Source organism: Vipera berus (assembly GCF_964194415.1).
Source record: "Vipera berus genome assembly, chromosome: 1".
NCBI lineage: Eukaryota > Metazoa > Chordata > Lepidosauria > Squamata > Viperidae > Vipera > Vipera berus.
Window position 1 is genome coordinate 97,683,889 of NC_138202.1, and position 15,676 is coordinate 97,699,564.

General features: G+C 34.3%; 1 protein-coding gene across 4 annotated transcripts in view; it reads right to left on the reverse strand.

The window, feature by feature from the left end:
• FAR1 (fatty acyl-CoA reductase 1) overlaps positions 1-15,676 on the reverse strand; it is a 49,589-nt gene that overhangs the window by 9,154 nt on the left and 24,759 nt on the right. For 3 of the 4 annotated variants that reach the window (XM_081339461.1, XM_081339462.1, XM_081339459.1), the window contains exons 3-9: positions 14,794-14,969; positions 13,842-14,021; positions 11,596-11,773; positions 8,741-8,785; positions 8,519-8,646; positions 6,458-6,525; positions 4,799-4,970 (exon numbers count right to left, since the gene is read on the reverse strand). In XM_081339461.1, the coding sequence (XP_081195587.1) occupies positions 4,799-4,970; positions 6,458-6,525; positions 8,519-8,646; positions 8,741-8,785; positions 11,596-11,773; positions 13,842-14,021; positions 14,794-14,969 (947 nt within the window). The remainder of the gene's footprint in view (positions 1-4,798; positions 4,971-6,457; positions 6,526-8,518; positions 8,647-8,740; positions 8,786-11,595; positions 11,774-13,841; positions 14,022-14,793; positions 14,970-15,676) is intronic. The other variant, XM_081339460.1, reaches the window with a different exon arrangement.

Below are 15,676 nucleotides of genomic sequence, written 5' to 3' on the forward strand. Positions count from 1 at the left end.
TTTAGCGGAAGCCAACGACATTAGTGGTGGAGGCGGTGGCGAGAGACACGGGAGGTCTGCCACATCTCCGTCAGCCTTCACCTCCCCCGCAGAAACAAATCCCTGTGTCCGCTCTCATGGCAGCAGTGAGCCCCAAGGAGCGGGCAATCGCCTGTTGTTTTGCGCATGCGCGTCCTTTGCAGCTCCCAGTTTTTTTCTTTTGTGAGGGAACCGGTTCTGAGTGGCTCTTTCACTGTTTCAGGTTGCTGACCCCTGACCTAGGCTATAGATTAGGACTAATTATAATAGCATGTTATTCCTGAAGCCACTGACAATAACTTACAAACCCTACAGTATATTATTTGGAATCAGGTTATTTGGAACAAAATACTTTCTCTCTTTGAGATGCTTAGGATTTAAAATAATTGAGAATTATTTTTACTTTGATCCTCAGAGTTGTTGGGAGAATAACAGAAGAAAATTGTTGGTGGATGCTTCTAAACTCTGAAACTCCTTACTTTGGCAAGGAGCTCTCTATTAATATAATACATTAAAGTAGTGTATTTTTCCTATGGGTTTGTTCATATTTTTACTGCTGCATTCTATTTTTGTTTTCAGTTTTTTATTGTGTTACACTGTTTCCTATTTTATTATTATTAATTGCTAAATACTATGTCTGATTAAAAGGTAACACAGAAATTATGTAAATAAAATAACCTTTTCTAATGCTATTTGACATCTGGAAGATTTTTGCTAAAGGGAAGCTTCTACGTGTTGTTTATGATCAACACAGAACAAGATCAATTTTAATGGATTATACTTCTTGTTTACAATCCCCTCCTTTCTACTATTAGATAGCATAACAACATAAAGTTATTTGATACTGCAGACAAATTGTATTGCAAGTTTAATTATGGATCTGGCCTTTGATTTTTCTATACCCTACATTTCTATGCTCAATTTGTTTTATTTTTAAAAAAATCATATTGTAACATGCAAAACCTCATTTTGTCTCATATACAACTTTGTCAACAATAAAACCTCAAATAGCCAAAAGCCTGAAAGTTGCCAGAAGAAACGACTGCTAGACTAAAAAATAATCTAGTCCCAATTTTCATTATAGAAAATTACACTGGATTTCTTTGCCAGCAAAGAAATGAAAATGTACCATGTGAAATGTCCCAACGCTTGACAAAAGGTTGACTCAGCCTTCCATCCTTCCGAGGTAGGTAAAATGAGGACCCAGATTGTTGGGGGCAATAAGCTGACTTTGTAATAATGCCGCTTGGGGTGTGTGTGAAAGCCCTAATAAGCAGGCATATACATAGAATGAAGGCTACTGCTAAGCTTGTAAGCCGCCCTGAGTCTTCGGAGAAGGGCGGGATATAAATGGAATTTTTTAAAAAAATTACACAATATGCACAATTAAGCAAGTACTTGAACTAAATTTAATCAAAAGCCACAAACATAGCTTTCCTAAACAGGACAGGGAAGTTATTAAGGTATTGTGATCATAAATTTGTTGATTTCTTAAGAGGGGCAGTCAGGCAACAGCCTATTACAGATATTGCTGAGCTAAAATTCCAAATATTTTCTGGAATGCTGAGAATTATAATTATAATTGAGTAACATTGGGAGTACCAGATCGCTTTTATCCCATTTAGCAGGCAACTAAAAATATATTCGTAATGTTTCTCCGGCCTTTTATTTTACTCTGATAAATGTTAAGATAAACTAATTCAGCATCTTTCATAAATAATAGAAGCAGAAATTGTCTCCTTCTTGGATCTCTAAATTATACGTTAAAACACAATCTCAAAGGAAGTGCTTTTTCCCATTAATGGCCTATTTAAAACATACTTTGATATTAAAGTTTAAATAATGGTCGAAGCTTATGAACTAACTTGGGTGTACATATTCTACCTGACGTAGATTGTTATTATTACAGATCAGACTGTTTTATTAAACCATTTCTCATTCCTCCTAAAATGTACAAATACAGATATGAGGACTGCCATTTGGTCACCAATGATGCTATATGATCATAATGTTCTGGAGAGATGGTGATTCAGTTTTCTGATTCCATTGTTCTCAGTTCCAAAATGTGTTAAAATTTTAAAATAAAAACTTTTTATCTCATAGAAAATCATTACATCTCAGCTCACTAAAAATAATTCTATATTAGAAGACATTCTGAAAGACAGATACTACCTAATTTATACAATGAACCACGTTTCCTTTCTTTGATAGGATTCCAGTGTAAACAAGACCAGAAACAAACCATTTTATAAGTATATGTGTTCATCATTAAATAGGAATTTAATTTTCTTTTTTAAAATATTTTTTTATTAATTTTCCAATTTTACATTTAAGTATTTAAGCAACGTGGTGGCTGGGTTAATCAATAGTTCAGCAACATACAAAATCTTTTAGTACAAATCTCAAACTACAACCTCAAGTATTTCCTCTCTTTTCCCCTTAATATCTACTATCTCATATTTAAGCTAATAGAGTTCTTATTATATCAACTAAATAAAAACATCATTATTAAATTTATCAATAAACTTTTAGCTTATACATATCTTAATTACTTTTACACTCAATCAAAGTCCTGTTATTAGTTTTTCCCAATTTTTAACTTCCCATCAATATTCAAATTTAACATTTGATATAATTTCCAGGTTTTAGGTAACCAAAGTTTCCTTTATCTCAATTCATAACAATCTAATGTTCAAAATACACATCTTATCTATGTGGGTATAATCTTGTTCTATTTCCTAAAAGTTATCTATTTATTAAGTAATCTAATTTTCTTGTAGCAGGCAGAGTGTGCAGAGTTTGTGGGATAAATTATCAATTCACGGTGGTATGTTTTTAACAGATATATCAACCAGTTAGTATGCAAACATGTTTAGGAAATACAAGCTTCGCTGGTAGGAAACTTTTTAAAAAATATTTTAATCCCAAATCCACCTTTCCCATGATAAAAGTCAAGGATCTAAAAATGACCTCAACTTAATATGAGCAAATCCATGTATTTTTCGTGTTAACACTATGGAAGTAGTTTTTCAGGCATATTCTTTTGGCATATTGTTTTTCAACTACCTACAGCTCCTGCCATTTCCTGGTGGTCTTCTATTAAAGAAGTAATCAGGCCTAACCCCTGCTTAGATTCCAAACCAAAACAAAGTCATTCAGGTGATGTAACCTACTAAAGCATGTTTTACAAAGTTCAAATACAGTACATTAAAATGTGAGTTATATCTGAAAGTTGCATTACACGATGGCTGGGGGGAAGGAAAGAGAGAGTAGTGTTTCTGAGGGGAGAGGAAGAAAGAGAAGAGCTTCTAGGAATGGAAAAAATGTTCTCTTCTCGAGAACTTTCTTCTAGGAATGTAGAGAAGACTACTAAAATGACAACAATGATACTAACAGGTTATCAGTATCCTTTATGGGAAATTTTTTCTGAAGAATAAAGTTGCTGTGTATGGACATGGGAAATATTAGACTCATTCAACTGCCTTTGCTTGCTGCCTATATCAAGGTGCAAATGAAAGCTATTGCCTAAATTGTTATGAAAAAAAAGTAAGAGCTGTGTCTGCTAAAATTATTTCTATCTCTTGGAACAGGATGTTAATGCTGTAAGAGAAATAATGAGTTTCCAAAGTCATAGTTATTTTCTCATATATATACACATACACATACACACACACACACACATAACTACAATCTTTGCCTTTGTATGTGTGTATGTGTACTTATATTTATAGATATAGATATATAGTTTCCTTCTCCTCTCCAAATACTAAACTACTGAAATAATGTAACAACACATCTTCTGTTCCTTCACTTTTGGGGGTGGAGGCTGTGCAGTATGAGCAGCAATTCTGCAAAAGAAAGCTTGAAAAAGTTGCCATTTTTAAATGTTAAGATAGAGAAAAAATATGTAGATTTGAGCAGTAAAAATATACATTTCGCCCACTTAAAAAAACTCCTAAGCCAAAAGAATTATAAGCCAAATGATGGTGATATAAAATATGTCCTAAATTATCTAAACAATCCATTTAAAAAAAAAACATGTGTACCATAGTTTTAGTATCTCTATCCCCTTTCCCTTCCCATTCATTTTAGCTTATAATTTTCAATAACAGTGCTAGAGTAGGATGATTTGAAGAACATAGTAACTGCATGACATGGACCAAAGACTCTAATAAAGCAAATGTCAACCAGTCACTAAGCCCCCCAAAAAACTTCCAGCTCTTTTACTGTTATTGTTGGTTCCTCCATTAGTAAATCTAAGATAAAAAGCTCATGCCATTGATCTAAACTGCCACCAAGCTTCCATCAGTTTTAGCAGGAAATTAGCCCTTTCTTTCTTACCACGGTTTCTGACCTGTCAACCTGAGAACAACATCGTATAAGAACGCAGGAAGTATGTGACCGACTGTAGTCCAATAATGATGAATAAAGGGGTTAGACTGGAATTTAACATTGGGACGCCTGATTGCTTGTTCTAAAGGATTCCTCTTGAATATCAAATTTAGGTAACATTCTGTAGGAAAAATAAGGGTCAAAATGTTCTGAGTAGCTCTTGTTCAAAAAGTAAATCCAATCATCTCTTAGAGATCCCAATGGGTTAACTACTCCATACTACCCCATTTTCACTGTTGCCGGAAAACAGCAGACTTGGAGTCGAACGCTTCTATGGATTTAACATTCCATTCAACCATAATTACGGAAAAGGGAAAAAAGTGTTAATTGTATTAAGCATGGGTTGTAAAAAACCAGAGGAACACAAAGCAGAACTAGTCACCATTACCTTGGGTTTCTTCCTGTAATCCTGAGGTAGATATCATACAGGAATGCTGGGGCCTTATGGCTTACAGCAATCCAGTAATGATATAAAAGGTGATTGGATGTTAGATTTACATTGGGCCGTCTGAAGGCCTGTTCGAGAGGATTCCTCTTGAAAGTGGATATTACATGGTATTCTAAGAAAGAAAAGTTGTGTAACAGCTTTGATAATAACCATGTAAATTTACTGGACTTCGATGGACATCACAACAGATAGTACTATTCCCATTGATTTAAACCACATTATTTCCTACACATACTTCATTAACTAACAAAGTGAAAGCAATTTATTCAATTAGACTGTAAAATTACAAAACTTTCTTATTGGACTTGTTTGCATACCTAAGGATCACTTTTTAATTTTTCTCCCTTTTTCTCTTTCTTACTTATGAGAACAGAGTTTCATAGGCTTAACTTCCTATAATTTACATAATCATACAAGACCCAGGCATGTTACATTAAAGCAACATTTCAAAATTAAGATATACTGTATAATAAATTCAAGTAAATATTAACAAACTCACTACATAAAATAGATTCTTTTCTTAAGGATCTGAACTGGTGCTTTCTCTACCTTAACCTTTATTAGTAAAGTCAGCCAATTTTTTTTTCTAAAGAAATAAGTCAATAGAAAAAAATACAAGCTTTCCTTTATCCACCCATAAAATCTAACCGAAGAACTGTAAATGAGAGAGATTACCTCTAGGCTAATGCCTAGATTAGACAATTTCTTAAGTTTCAAATGACTTCTGGGAAATACAAAATCAATATACCACATGGAATCTGAAAAGTTTAGAAACTAAAACAGTAGGCTAAATCTCAAATATTGGATGATGAAATTAGATGTCAGTGATAGTATAAATTTCAGCATAATACAGTGGCACCATATGAGCTAATGGGACAGAAGTACAATTTGACTTTTTTTTCCTCAGCTTCCTGATATGTAAGGGACATCAGCAAATATTATACAGTCTCAAAACATATTTCTTGTTTTTTAGTATTGTTTTGTAATATGTCCTAATCAGAAATGCTATACAGCCATATATCATAATTCAAATGCTAAGTAAAGCCACAGATATATGAACACTGTTCCAAAAATTGGTCTGTATCAGTGCATTTCTATCAGAAAAATGAAGTTCTATGACTTTTATACAATATGCAAATTTGCTTAGTTTTCTAGACTTTTTAAGGCTATTTTTACTACACCTCTGAAACTGCAGTATGTACACAGGCAAATAAAGCTTGTGTAACCTTGTATTTCCTACTAAAGATGCAGCTATGTGATTTACCCACACTGATGTAATAATGATCAAATATTGAAGTTTTTCACTCTTAAAGTATTCTATTCTATTGAGTATAGTTTAAAATACACATAACAAATTAATGAGAATACAACTCTGATTCAGTTGTGTACATTTTTAAAGAAATGGATCATCTATTCAGCGAAAGAGCAAAAAACAAAAAAGTCCTTCAGATGTATCCCGATAAAAGGGAAAATATAGCAGAATTAAGGAGAATCACTGCTATTTTAAAAAGTAATTCCAACTGAGTCTGACTTGATCATGGCTATCTATATAAGCTATTTTTAAAATGAACTATGAGAGGGAAAATAAAAGAGGCCTACCAACTTCACCCCAATGAAAGGGATTAGAGCCACCCGTCGTACAGTTGTATACCATAATATTTCTTGGCCTGAAAAAATAAAATTATATTTTTTCTATATCATCAGTATAAAACAATTTAGGCACAGTCAAAAACAAAGAGAAGCAGAACAGCAGAAAACTGGCTGAATAATTATAAAAAGTAGAGCAACAGAAATATAAAGCAGCCGCCAAACAATCAGTTAACACTATATTTACAAAATATTTAAATGGGATTAGGATCCTCAAGGAAAGACGGAATAGAAATTTTGATACATAGCCATCTTTTTAGAAAGGTAAAAGGCGGCGGGGGGGGGGACTACAGAAAATACATGCCTCTGGGTTTTTTAATTTAAAAACTTAGGGCTTATAAGGAGGCTGTGGTTTTCAACTCATACTTGTCAGCATATTCTCACAACTTGCTGCAAATTTTGCCAGTTTTACAGGATTGACACTGACTACTTAAAACGTCTTGCCTTCATTTCAATTAAAGAAAATGCTGTGTGTATGTTAAAAAAAGAACTTGGCCAGGGTGTGCAAAACAAACAAAATAGTCTGCCCGTATTTATTTGGCCAGAACTAAAGTAAATCATGGTTTCCCTGAAATCAGATTGTTCTGCTGTCACCAAAACATGCACATTTTATTTGAAATAGTCAGGATCTAGAAGGTAGTACCATCCTTAAATCTGGGACAATATATTCAGATAATAGTGTTGCCAGATATTGTAAGGCCATGTCTTGCTAAAGTTAACAGCTGAAATCCTCTAAAGCAAGTTAACATATAGTATGTTCTGGAAAAAATGATTCGTAATGCTGATATTTGTACCAGCATTTGACATTACCTGCTGCCTTTTGGCATTTTAAGTTCTGTACACCAGAGTTCCCCAACCTTTTGGGGTTGGCGGCCGAGAGTAAGGGGGGAAGAGGGAAAAAACAGATGGTTTTGTGGTGGGGTGAATGCATGCACGTGTACAAATACCCATTGCTCGCATGAGTTGGGCTGCAAACTCCCACTACGCTCATGGTGATATTTGTGCAAGTGGGGTTCTGTGCATATGCACACTGACCAGCCACTCACATGACCCTGTAACCAAAAGCCCAGTCTGGTAGTGAGCTCCGGCCCACAGGTTGGGGACCCCTGCTGTACACCACAGTCAATATTTTATTTTTTGGCTTTTAGATTGTTGCAGTTTCTTTTCCAGATTGTCTCTTGACGATATAATTCTTTTAGTGCGTCTTTATTAATGCACAGGTAGACTTTGATTTACAGCCACAATTGGGACCAGAATTTCCATTGCTAAGCAAGGTGGCTGTTAAGTGGTACATGACCAATTTTCCTACTTTTTTGCCACAGTTGTTAAACAATTCACTGTGGTTGCTAATTAAATTATGTGGTCGTTAAACAAATCTGGCTTTCCCAATTGATTTTGCTTTGCTGGAAGTTGGCTGGGAAGCTTACAAATGACGATCATATGACTCCAGAATGCTGCAAACATCATAGATGCATGCTGGCTGCCAAGCACCTAAAGTTTGATCATGTGACCCTGGAGATGCTGCAATGCTTGCTAAGTACAAGGACTGATCATAAGTCACTTTTTTTCAGTGCCACGGTAATTTCAAACAGTTGCTAAATGAGTAAGTTGAGAACTACCTGTATTCTATAAGCTTTCTAGAGCTGTAACAGACTGGGACAGCCCATATATCTCATAAATAACAAATAAATAAAGGTTTGCAAATATCTTCAAAGAAAGAGTGCTGTCAAAAACTCAAGCATGTCACTTATGTTCAGAACAATGAAAAATCATACACTCCCTAACCTTGCATCATAAATTTCAGGCTAAGGATAGTGGATGTGGTGAGTAACTCAGATGAACTGGGCAGAACTGCACTTGTTATTAAAGCCTAGACCTGTGTATAAGTTGAAGGAGCCTAATGGGTGTAAAAACAAACACAAATAACATCAATATTTTGGGAAACTTAATATTATATAACTTATAATTTAATATTATAAAACTATTGCTTATCCTATATAAAAAAATTGTCACCTGTTATACCTATTAACTCCTGAATACCAAGCAGCAGCTATTGTTGCATTGATGACTACATCTACAGGAATAAGATCGGCAACTGCATTATTTGAGGCTCGCATTGTTCTAAGAATTCCTTTTCCTGCCTTAAAATAAAAAATAAAAATACACATTAAGAAAGCCATTTCAAATAAATTCAGTTTTTAAGAGGAAAAAGACCTTCATTTAACTGTTACTTACAGCTATAAAAAGGCCACTGGGTCCATTAAAGTTATCAATCCATCCCTGTTGAGAAATAACATAATGAACAATGAAATATTTTGTATTAAATTGTGTTTTAATAGAACTAAGTTTTTTTAATCAAATGTCTGAATATCTAATATTATATTACATTCATACCTGAAACATTCCGTATGGTTAAAGAATGTGCTTTTTTAGAAGAGAAATGTGTAGATAAGAAATGACAAATGTTAGTTATGAATACCAACATGTACCGTATTTTTCGGACCATAAGACGCACTTTTCCCCTCCCAAAAGTGGGTGGAAAAACGAGGTGTGTCTTATGGTCCGAAGGTAAGCGAAAACACTTGTCTCCCGTTCAGTCAACGCAGTCCATCAGCTCCATTGGAGAGACGTGATTGAATAAAGACGTGGAATTCTCCACCCGACCCTGTGATTGGTTGGCAGGGGAGGAAATACGGACATGCCTGCCATGCCTTCTGACTGCCTCCCCCTCCCTGCGCGCGCACATTTTCTTTCTTTTACCTTGCTGCTAAAGAAATAGTTTTTGCTAAACTAAACCTCATAGGCGACTTGCCCCAGCAAAGCCGTGAGGAGTTGTCCTTGCAGGTTCCTCTGCGAAGTTTATTGGAAGTGATTTCCCATTTGCAAGATAATACTGCTAATTTTTTGAAATTGCTTCGGCATCTTAGAAAACCTATTCAGGGAAAAGAAACTACCGGTACCTACCTACCTTTCTTTCTTTCTTTCTTTCTCTTTCCTTCTTTCTTTCTTTCTTTCTTTCTTTCTTTCTTTCTTTCTTTCTTTCTTTCTTTCTTTCTTCTTTCTTTCTTTCTTTCTCTTTCTTTCTTTCTTTCCTTTCTTTCTATCTCTCTCTTTCTTCCTTCCTTCCTCCCTCCCTCCCTCCTTCCTTCCTTCCTTCTCTCTCTCCCCTCCTTCCTTCCTAGTATACCGGTACTATTTGGTTCAGAATATTTTTTTTCTTGTTTTCCTGCTCTAAAAACTGGGTGCGTCTTATGGTCAGGTGCGTCTTATGGTCCGAAAAATACGGTAGTTGTTTTTAAATATTGTTTTATTTTAATTGCTGTATGCTGCCCAAAGTCACTCACTGTTTGTGCAATGGGGCAGCTATATAATTTTTATTATTATTATTATTATTATTATTATTATTATTATTATTATTATTATTATTATTATTATTATTATTATTATTATTATTTAAATTTATATACCGCCCTATTCCCGTAGGACTCAGGGCGGTTTACAGGGAAATTAAAATACATAGTATACAAAATTAAAATCAATTAAAATTTGCTAAATAAATAAACATATACATTTTCAAATGGCTTAAGAAATAATGATTTTTTTAGCATAACTATGTTTATAGAGCAGTTTTTGATCCAACAGATAAAAAATCTTATTAGACATGAAAGCTGCACTGACTGCTTTATCAATAGGTATCTTCTTCTCCCTCTACTCCCCAGAGCCTCATATATTACATCTGTGATCAGACATAATGGTAAACTGGGATTTTGGAAGATCTTATAAATGAACTTTTACCCCAACCTGGTTCTTGAAGCTAGCATGAATAACTCAACAAACCATAAATTGTCTTTTTTAGCATTCTGTTTAAATAGGAATCCTAATCTGTCCCTCCCAACCCTCTCTCATGTTTTCAGTCTAAGAATTAACACAGTTTGAGGATAGAGTTGGAATTCAGAGTTTGAACAATATACAAATATATCACTTTTTGGCTTAATATATTGTACAAACCTAGTCAATAACTCATGGTAACATAAACCATACCTCAATACAACTTGAAAACTTCTTTAATAGAACTATTTCCAGTTCAGTTACTTATAATGGAAGAACTAACCAGGAACAAGGCAAGCTCCAAGAACTGATACATTCGGGGTATAACCGAAATATCAAGAATCCTGGTTTACCTTGCAAGTCAATATATCCACTGCTTAAAAATATTCATCTGTGTGAGTTTAATACAGTTGTGACACTTCAGAAGCACAAATTACAGGAATTATATATCAAAGGAGTCGTCAAATTTTGAATTACTTCAAATTTTATCAGCAAAAATAGGTCTTAGAACAAGGAAATAATTCTGCTTAGTTCTCATTACGATAAAATGAGCAGATACTAAAATTTAAGGATTTGAATTAGTATCTCCTTAAGCTGATACTATTAGTACTAATATGCTATGAATGCAAAAGGCTCTGTAATTACTTTCACATACATATCAAGGCAGTAGGAATGTTTTCAAGAGCTGTTTTTAACAAGGTGTTCCAAAGGAACAACTGCAACATGGTGGGAGCGGTAGCTTAAAATATAATGCTAGTATTTCTGAAATATCCTGTTCAACAATGTAATTATTAGTAACATGTTAACCAATCCTTGTTATTGTAATATAATTGAGAAGTATAGGTTCTTGTAGCTGGATATATGAATTCTTTACTAGAGAGAAGCTATAATTTAGGTACTTGCTTTGCATGTAGAAATACCAAAGTTTGATCCCTAGTTTCCTCAAGTACACATTAAAGAAAACCCAAGTGTGAATTTCTGAAGACTCCCAGTTAACAGAGATGAGGTTGACCTTGAAGAATCAATTGTCCAAAATTATGTAAAGCAGTTTTCTATATCCTCTTGTATTTTGGATCAGCAAAGACCCACACAATCACATGCTTTTCCTTCACAAAAGAAATTTAAGGCAGAAAGCACAGGCAGGTCAGCCTACATCCAACTTTTCACATAACTCTTTCCAATGTCTGAACAATAAAGATAGCTCAAGGTTCAACAATAGATACTAATTACAAAATATTGATAAAGAAAAAACACTGACTTACAGGGAAAGGCTCCTTCCAGCTGGCACCCACAATTGATGGCCTCACAATGACAATATTTAATTTTGTACCTTCTTGCTGTACAATGTATTCTGCTAAGGCTTTTGTATATGTGTAGGTATTGGGTCTATCTCCAATTAATTTTGGTGTAATATCATTTACTAGACTGTCATCCATCCACCTGAAAAATAAAATATAATACGTTAACATATAAAGTATCACCACTTTCAAGTGTCCAACAAGCATAATATATCTTGTAACAACTTTATTTAGAAATTTTATATCGCTGCCCAACACAAAACCCAATACCATTTCCTACCAATTAAATTAAGCTACCTTTTTTTTATTTCAGAGCTAAAGCACTTCAAAGATAAAAGCATTTTTTTTGCTAAAAATCTAACACCAGGTCCACTTGTAACTAAGAGTAGTTAAACATGTCTATCTTCTACAGTAGAAAGTCAATTTGAAAGGACATTTTTTACTGTAAGAGGCTTAATTAAGTTATTTTAAATTTAAGATTTGTCATTTTCGAGGCATTGGTTTTTAGTTTCATTTTAATATGATGAAAATTTGTATCAAAAAAGTAAATTTGTAGCTGCAATTAGTAATAATTTCATGGAAGGAAAACCTAATTTCTTATACCACTGTTTAAATCAGGGGTTTTCAAACTTGGCAACTTTAAGACTTGTGGATTTCAACTACCAAAGTTCCTCAGCCAGCCATGATGGCTGAGGAATTCTGGGAGCTGAAGTCCACAAGTCTTAAAGTTACCAAGTTTGAAGACCCCTTGTTTAAATCATTAATAGTAAACTTAATTTGTATTAAGAGTGCAATTCTAAAAGTCTGATGAACTTTACAAGTTTATTCCTAAATACACAGAATTGCAGCCTTAGGTGTTCTTCAAATCTACTGAAACCAACCTGAAAAATGTAATTATGTTAACTCACTTCCATTCATTTCAATAACTTACAATGAAGTTATGTCTGGACTTCAGACTTAGAGAATAGCAAATGGGGATAACTAGGAGAAAGGTCACACTAAAAGAAACAGCTAAAAAGCTTAATTTCATTAAGATCTTCCAAATTTAAAAGATAAGATAACCTTGTCATTTTTTTACTGTGGGCACAACGACACACATCAAAAATAAAATTTAGTTGCCCAGTCTCAAAGTGAACAAATACATGACACACACCTAAACATACTATATACAACATATACATACTATATACAATATATGTATAGACCTACACCCCTACATATACACACAAAAGCACGTAGCTCGTTCATTCTAACTGAACAGCTATCACACCCCAGAAGAGTGTATTTATTAACAATTATAATGCAATTTACCACCAACATTTCTATCTGAAAACCAGAAAAACAAACTTTGGTTGGATCCAGAATTTCACTCTAGATGAGCAGAAAAGAAAAGTGCGATCTTTGCCAATCTTCTCCCTCTGAAATTTCCAACAGCAGTTTTGAATTTTATACAAACCAATATACTGGAGCAGACTTTCAGAGGGTACATTAGTCCTCAAATTATGAACACAATTGGGTAGACCTTCATTTATTAACAAATAAATGAATACATTTCAGTTGCTAAGCAAGATAGTTAAGTGAGTTTCTCCTGATTTTACAATCTTTTTTTGCTATGGTTATTAAGCAAATCACTGTAGTTCTCTGGTGAACCATGCAGTCATTAAGCAAATCTGGCTTCACCCACTGACTCTGTTTGTCAGAAGTCAGGAGGGAAAGTTGCAAATGATGATCACATGATCCCAGAACACTGCCAACATCATAAATATATACTGGTTGCCAAGTGCCCAAATTCTGATCACATGACTGTGGGGAAACTGCAATGGTTAAGTGTGAGGACTGGTCACAAATCACTTTTTTCAGTGTCATGGTAACTCTGAACAGTCATTAAACAAATGGGTTGTTAGACAAAGGCTACTAGTATAAGGTCTGAAATGGAAAATCTACAAAAATTATGTTTTACCTTTCCACCTACAGAAATGATCTGCTGGATCAAAAGTACTTCAAAGAACCTTTTCTAACAACGCTAAGATCTAACCCCCCTTATATCTAAATATGCAAGTTCATTGTAAAATATTATTGAAAGTACCAAGCAATTATATATGGAGTTAATTCAAACCAAAAATGATCTTAAATTAAAGCCCAGCTCTTAATCATCTCCTAATATTCTCAAAAGAAAAAATAGAAAAGGAAAAATGTTAAAGAATTCATACTCTAAGGAATCTATTAATTTCTTAGGATCAACAGGAGGTGGATAAACAACTTCCTCAATATGTTTTCGATTACAGTATGCAAATGCTGTTGAAACATGGAGAAACACATCTAGATTCTTCATTTTCTGAGCCAAGAGGAGAAGCTGTTGTGTTGCAATTACATTGAGCTGAACAGCATCCCTGTTGAAGTAAAAGAAAAAAACATAAGAGCTAAAGTCTTTGTGCCATAAACAGCAGCCCAAGAAAGAAAATGCCTAGTGTAAAAACAAAGCATGTAAATTAATAGAGAATTCAATAATTTTTCTGAGACAAACTTAAATTTCAAATTACACATTGTCGTACTCCTTAATTCAATTGTCAATTAAACAAGTATATTTTTAAGTCTTAAAAACAGTAAACCATTTGTTCAGCAACCATTTAAAGTTATGACAGTGCTGAACAAGGAGACTTATGATTGGTCCTCAAAGTTTGGCTATTGCAGATCACTGGTCACATGATTGCAATTCAGGTACTTGACAACCAACATGCATTTACAATGGTTGCAGCATCTTTTGGTCACCATTTGCAACTTTCATAGACAGCTGCCGACAAGTCAACGGGGAAACCAGCAGGAAGTTACAAGTTATGCTCATGCGATTTTGCACTTAAATTGATGATTTGCGTAACAAACACAACTGGACTAGAGGAACTGCATTCATAAGTCACATATATGGTCATGTGTTCTTACACTTTATGACTGCATCTCTTAGTGATGGAATTGCTGGTCCCAAATGTGATTGGTGAGTGAAGACTACCTATGTAGTAAATGTAAATTAATACATTCATTCTTACTCAGAGCCAAGACATTATGGCTTGACAAAGTAATACATTTTTTCTCTTTAAAAGTTTACAAAATCAAGACTTTACACCAAAAATACTAGAAACTGTGTTAGTTTTAATAAAACATACTCACCGTAGGCTTTCATTGAATCGTACAGTAGCAGCACAATGAAATATAATATTAACATAATTTAGAATATTCTTCTTGTCTTCCTCACTAAGGGCCATTTCTACTTCTGTAAGATCACTAGCAACTGGAACAATTTTCTGTTTAAATTCTGGTTGCTCATCTCGCAATCTATCAAAAAGCTATAAAAAAGAAGCAGGACAAAACATTAAACGAGACAAAAATAGAGTGCTCATACAATTCTCAACACTAATCTATAATGGGCATGTTACTTACGTTTAAGCAACATATTCCACGTTCCAGGCAAGAGTTTTGATATATACATTTCATAAAGATGGGTTGTATAACATTAATTATTCCAGTAATAATTACATAATCATTAATACACTGATGTCCACCTTGTTATAAACTGCTACTCTACATAACAGCCCACAATGGCAGTATGCAACACCAACAACATCTTGCTAAATGTCTTGAGAGTGTAAGGCTTTGGATGGGATAAATCAAGTTGGAATTTCCATTAGCCTATCAAGTTTTCTCCAATGGTATCTTTTGAGAGGGCAGTATTGGCCCTGCAAGAGCAAGTCTATTGCTTTAGGTTCTGCTATATTCATAGAACTTGCTAGATGGGTAGGCGGAAGCCATGGCCAAGTATGTGTCTGCCTAGCTTTAACTCATAAACCAGTTACAGCATCAAATTAAATTAATAATACTAATTTAAACATTTTATGCCACCCAACTGCCAGCTGACAGTTGGGCATATTTGGCTGACATGGGAATATTTCATCTGTATTCTAGCCCTCCCCTTGTCACTCAGGGCCTAGGAGGAAGCTGCAGGCTGTTGGGGAAAGCAATGAGCACGGGGTTAAGAGATGCTATATTGGTCTGC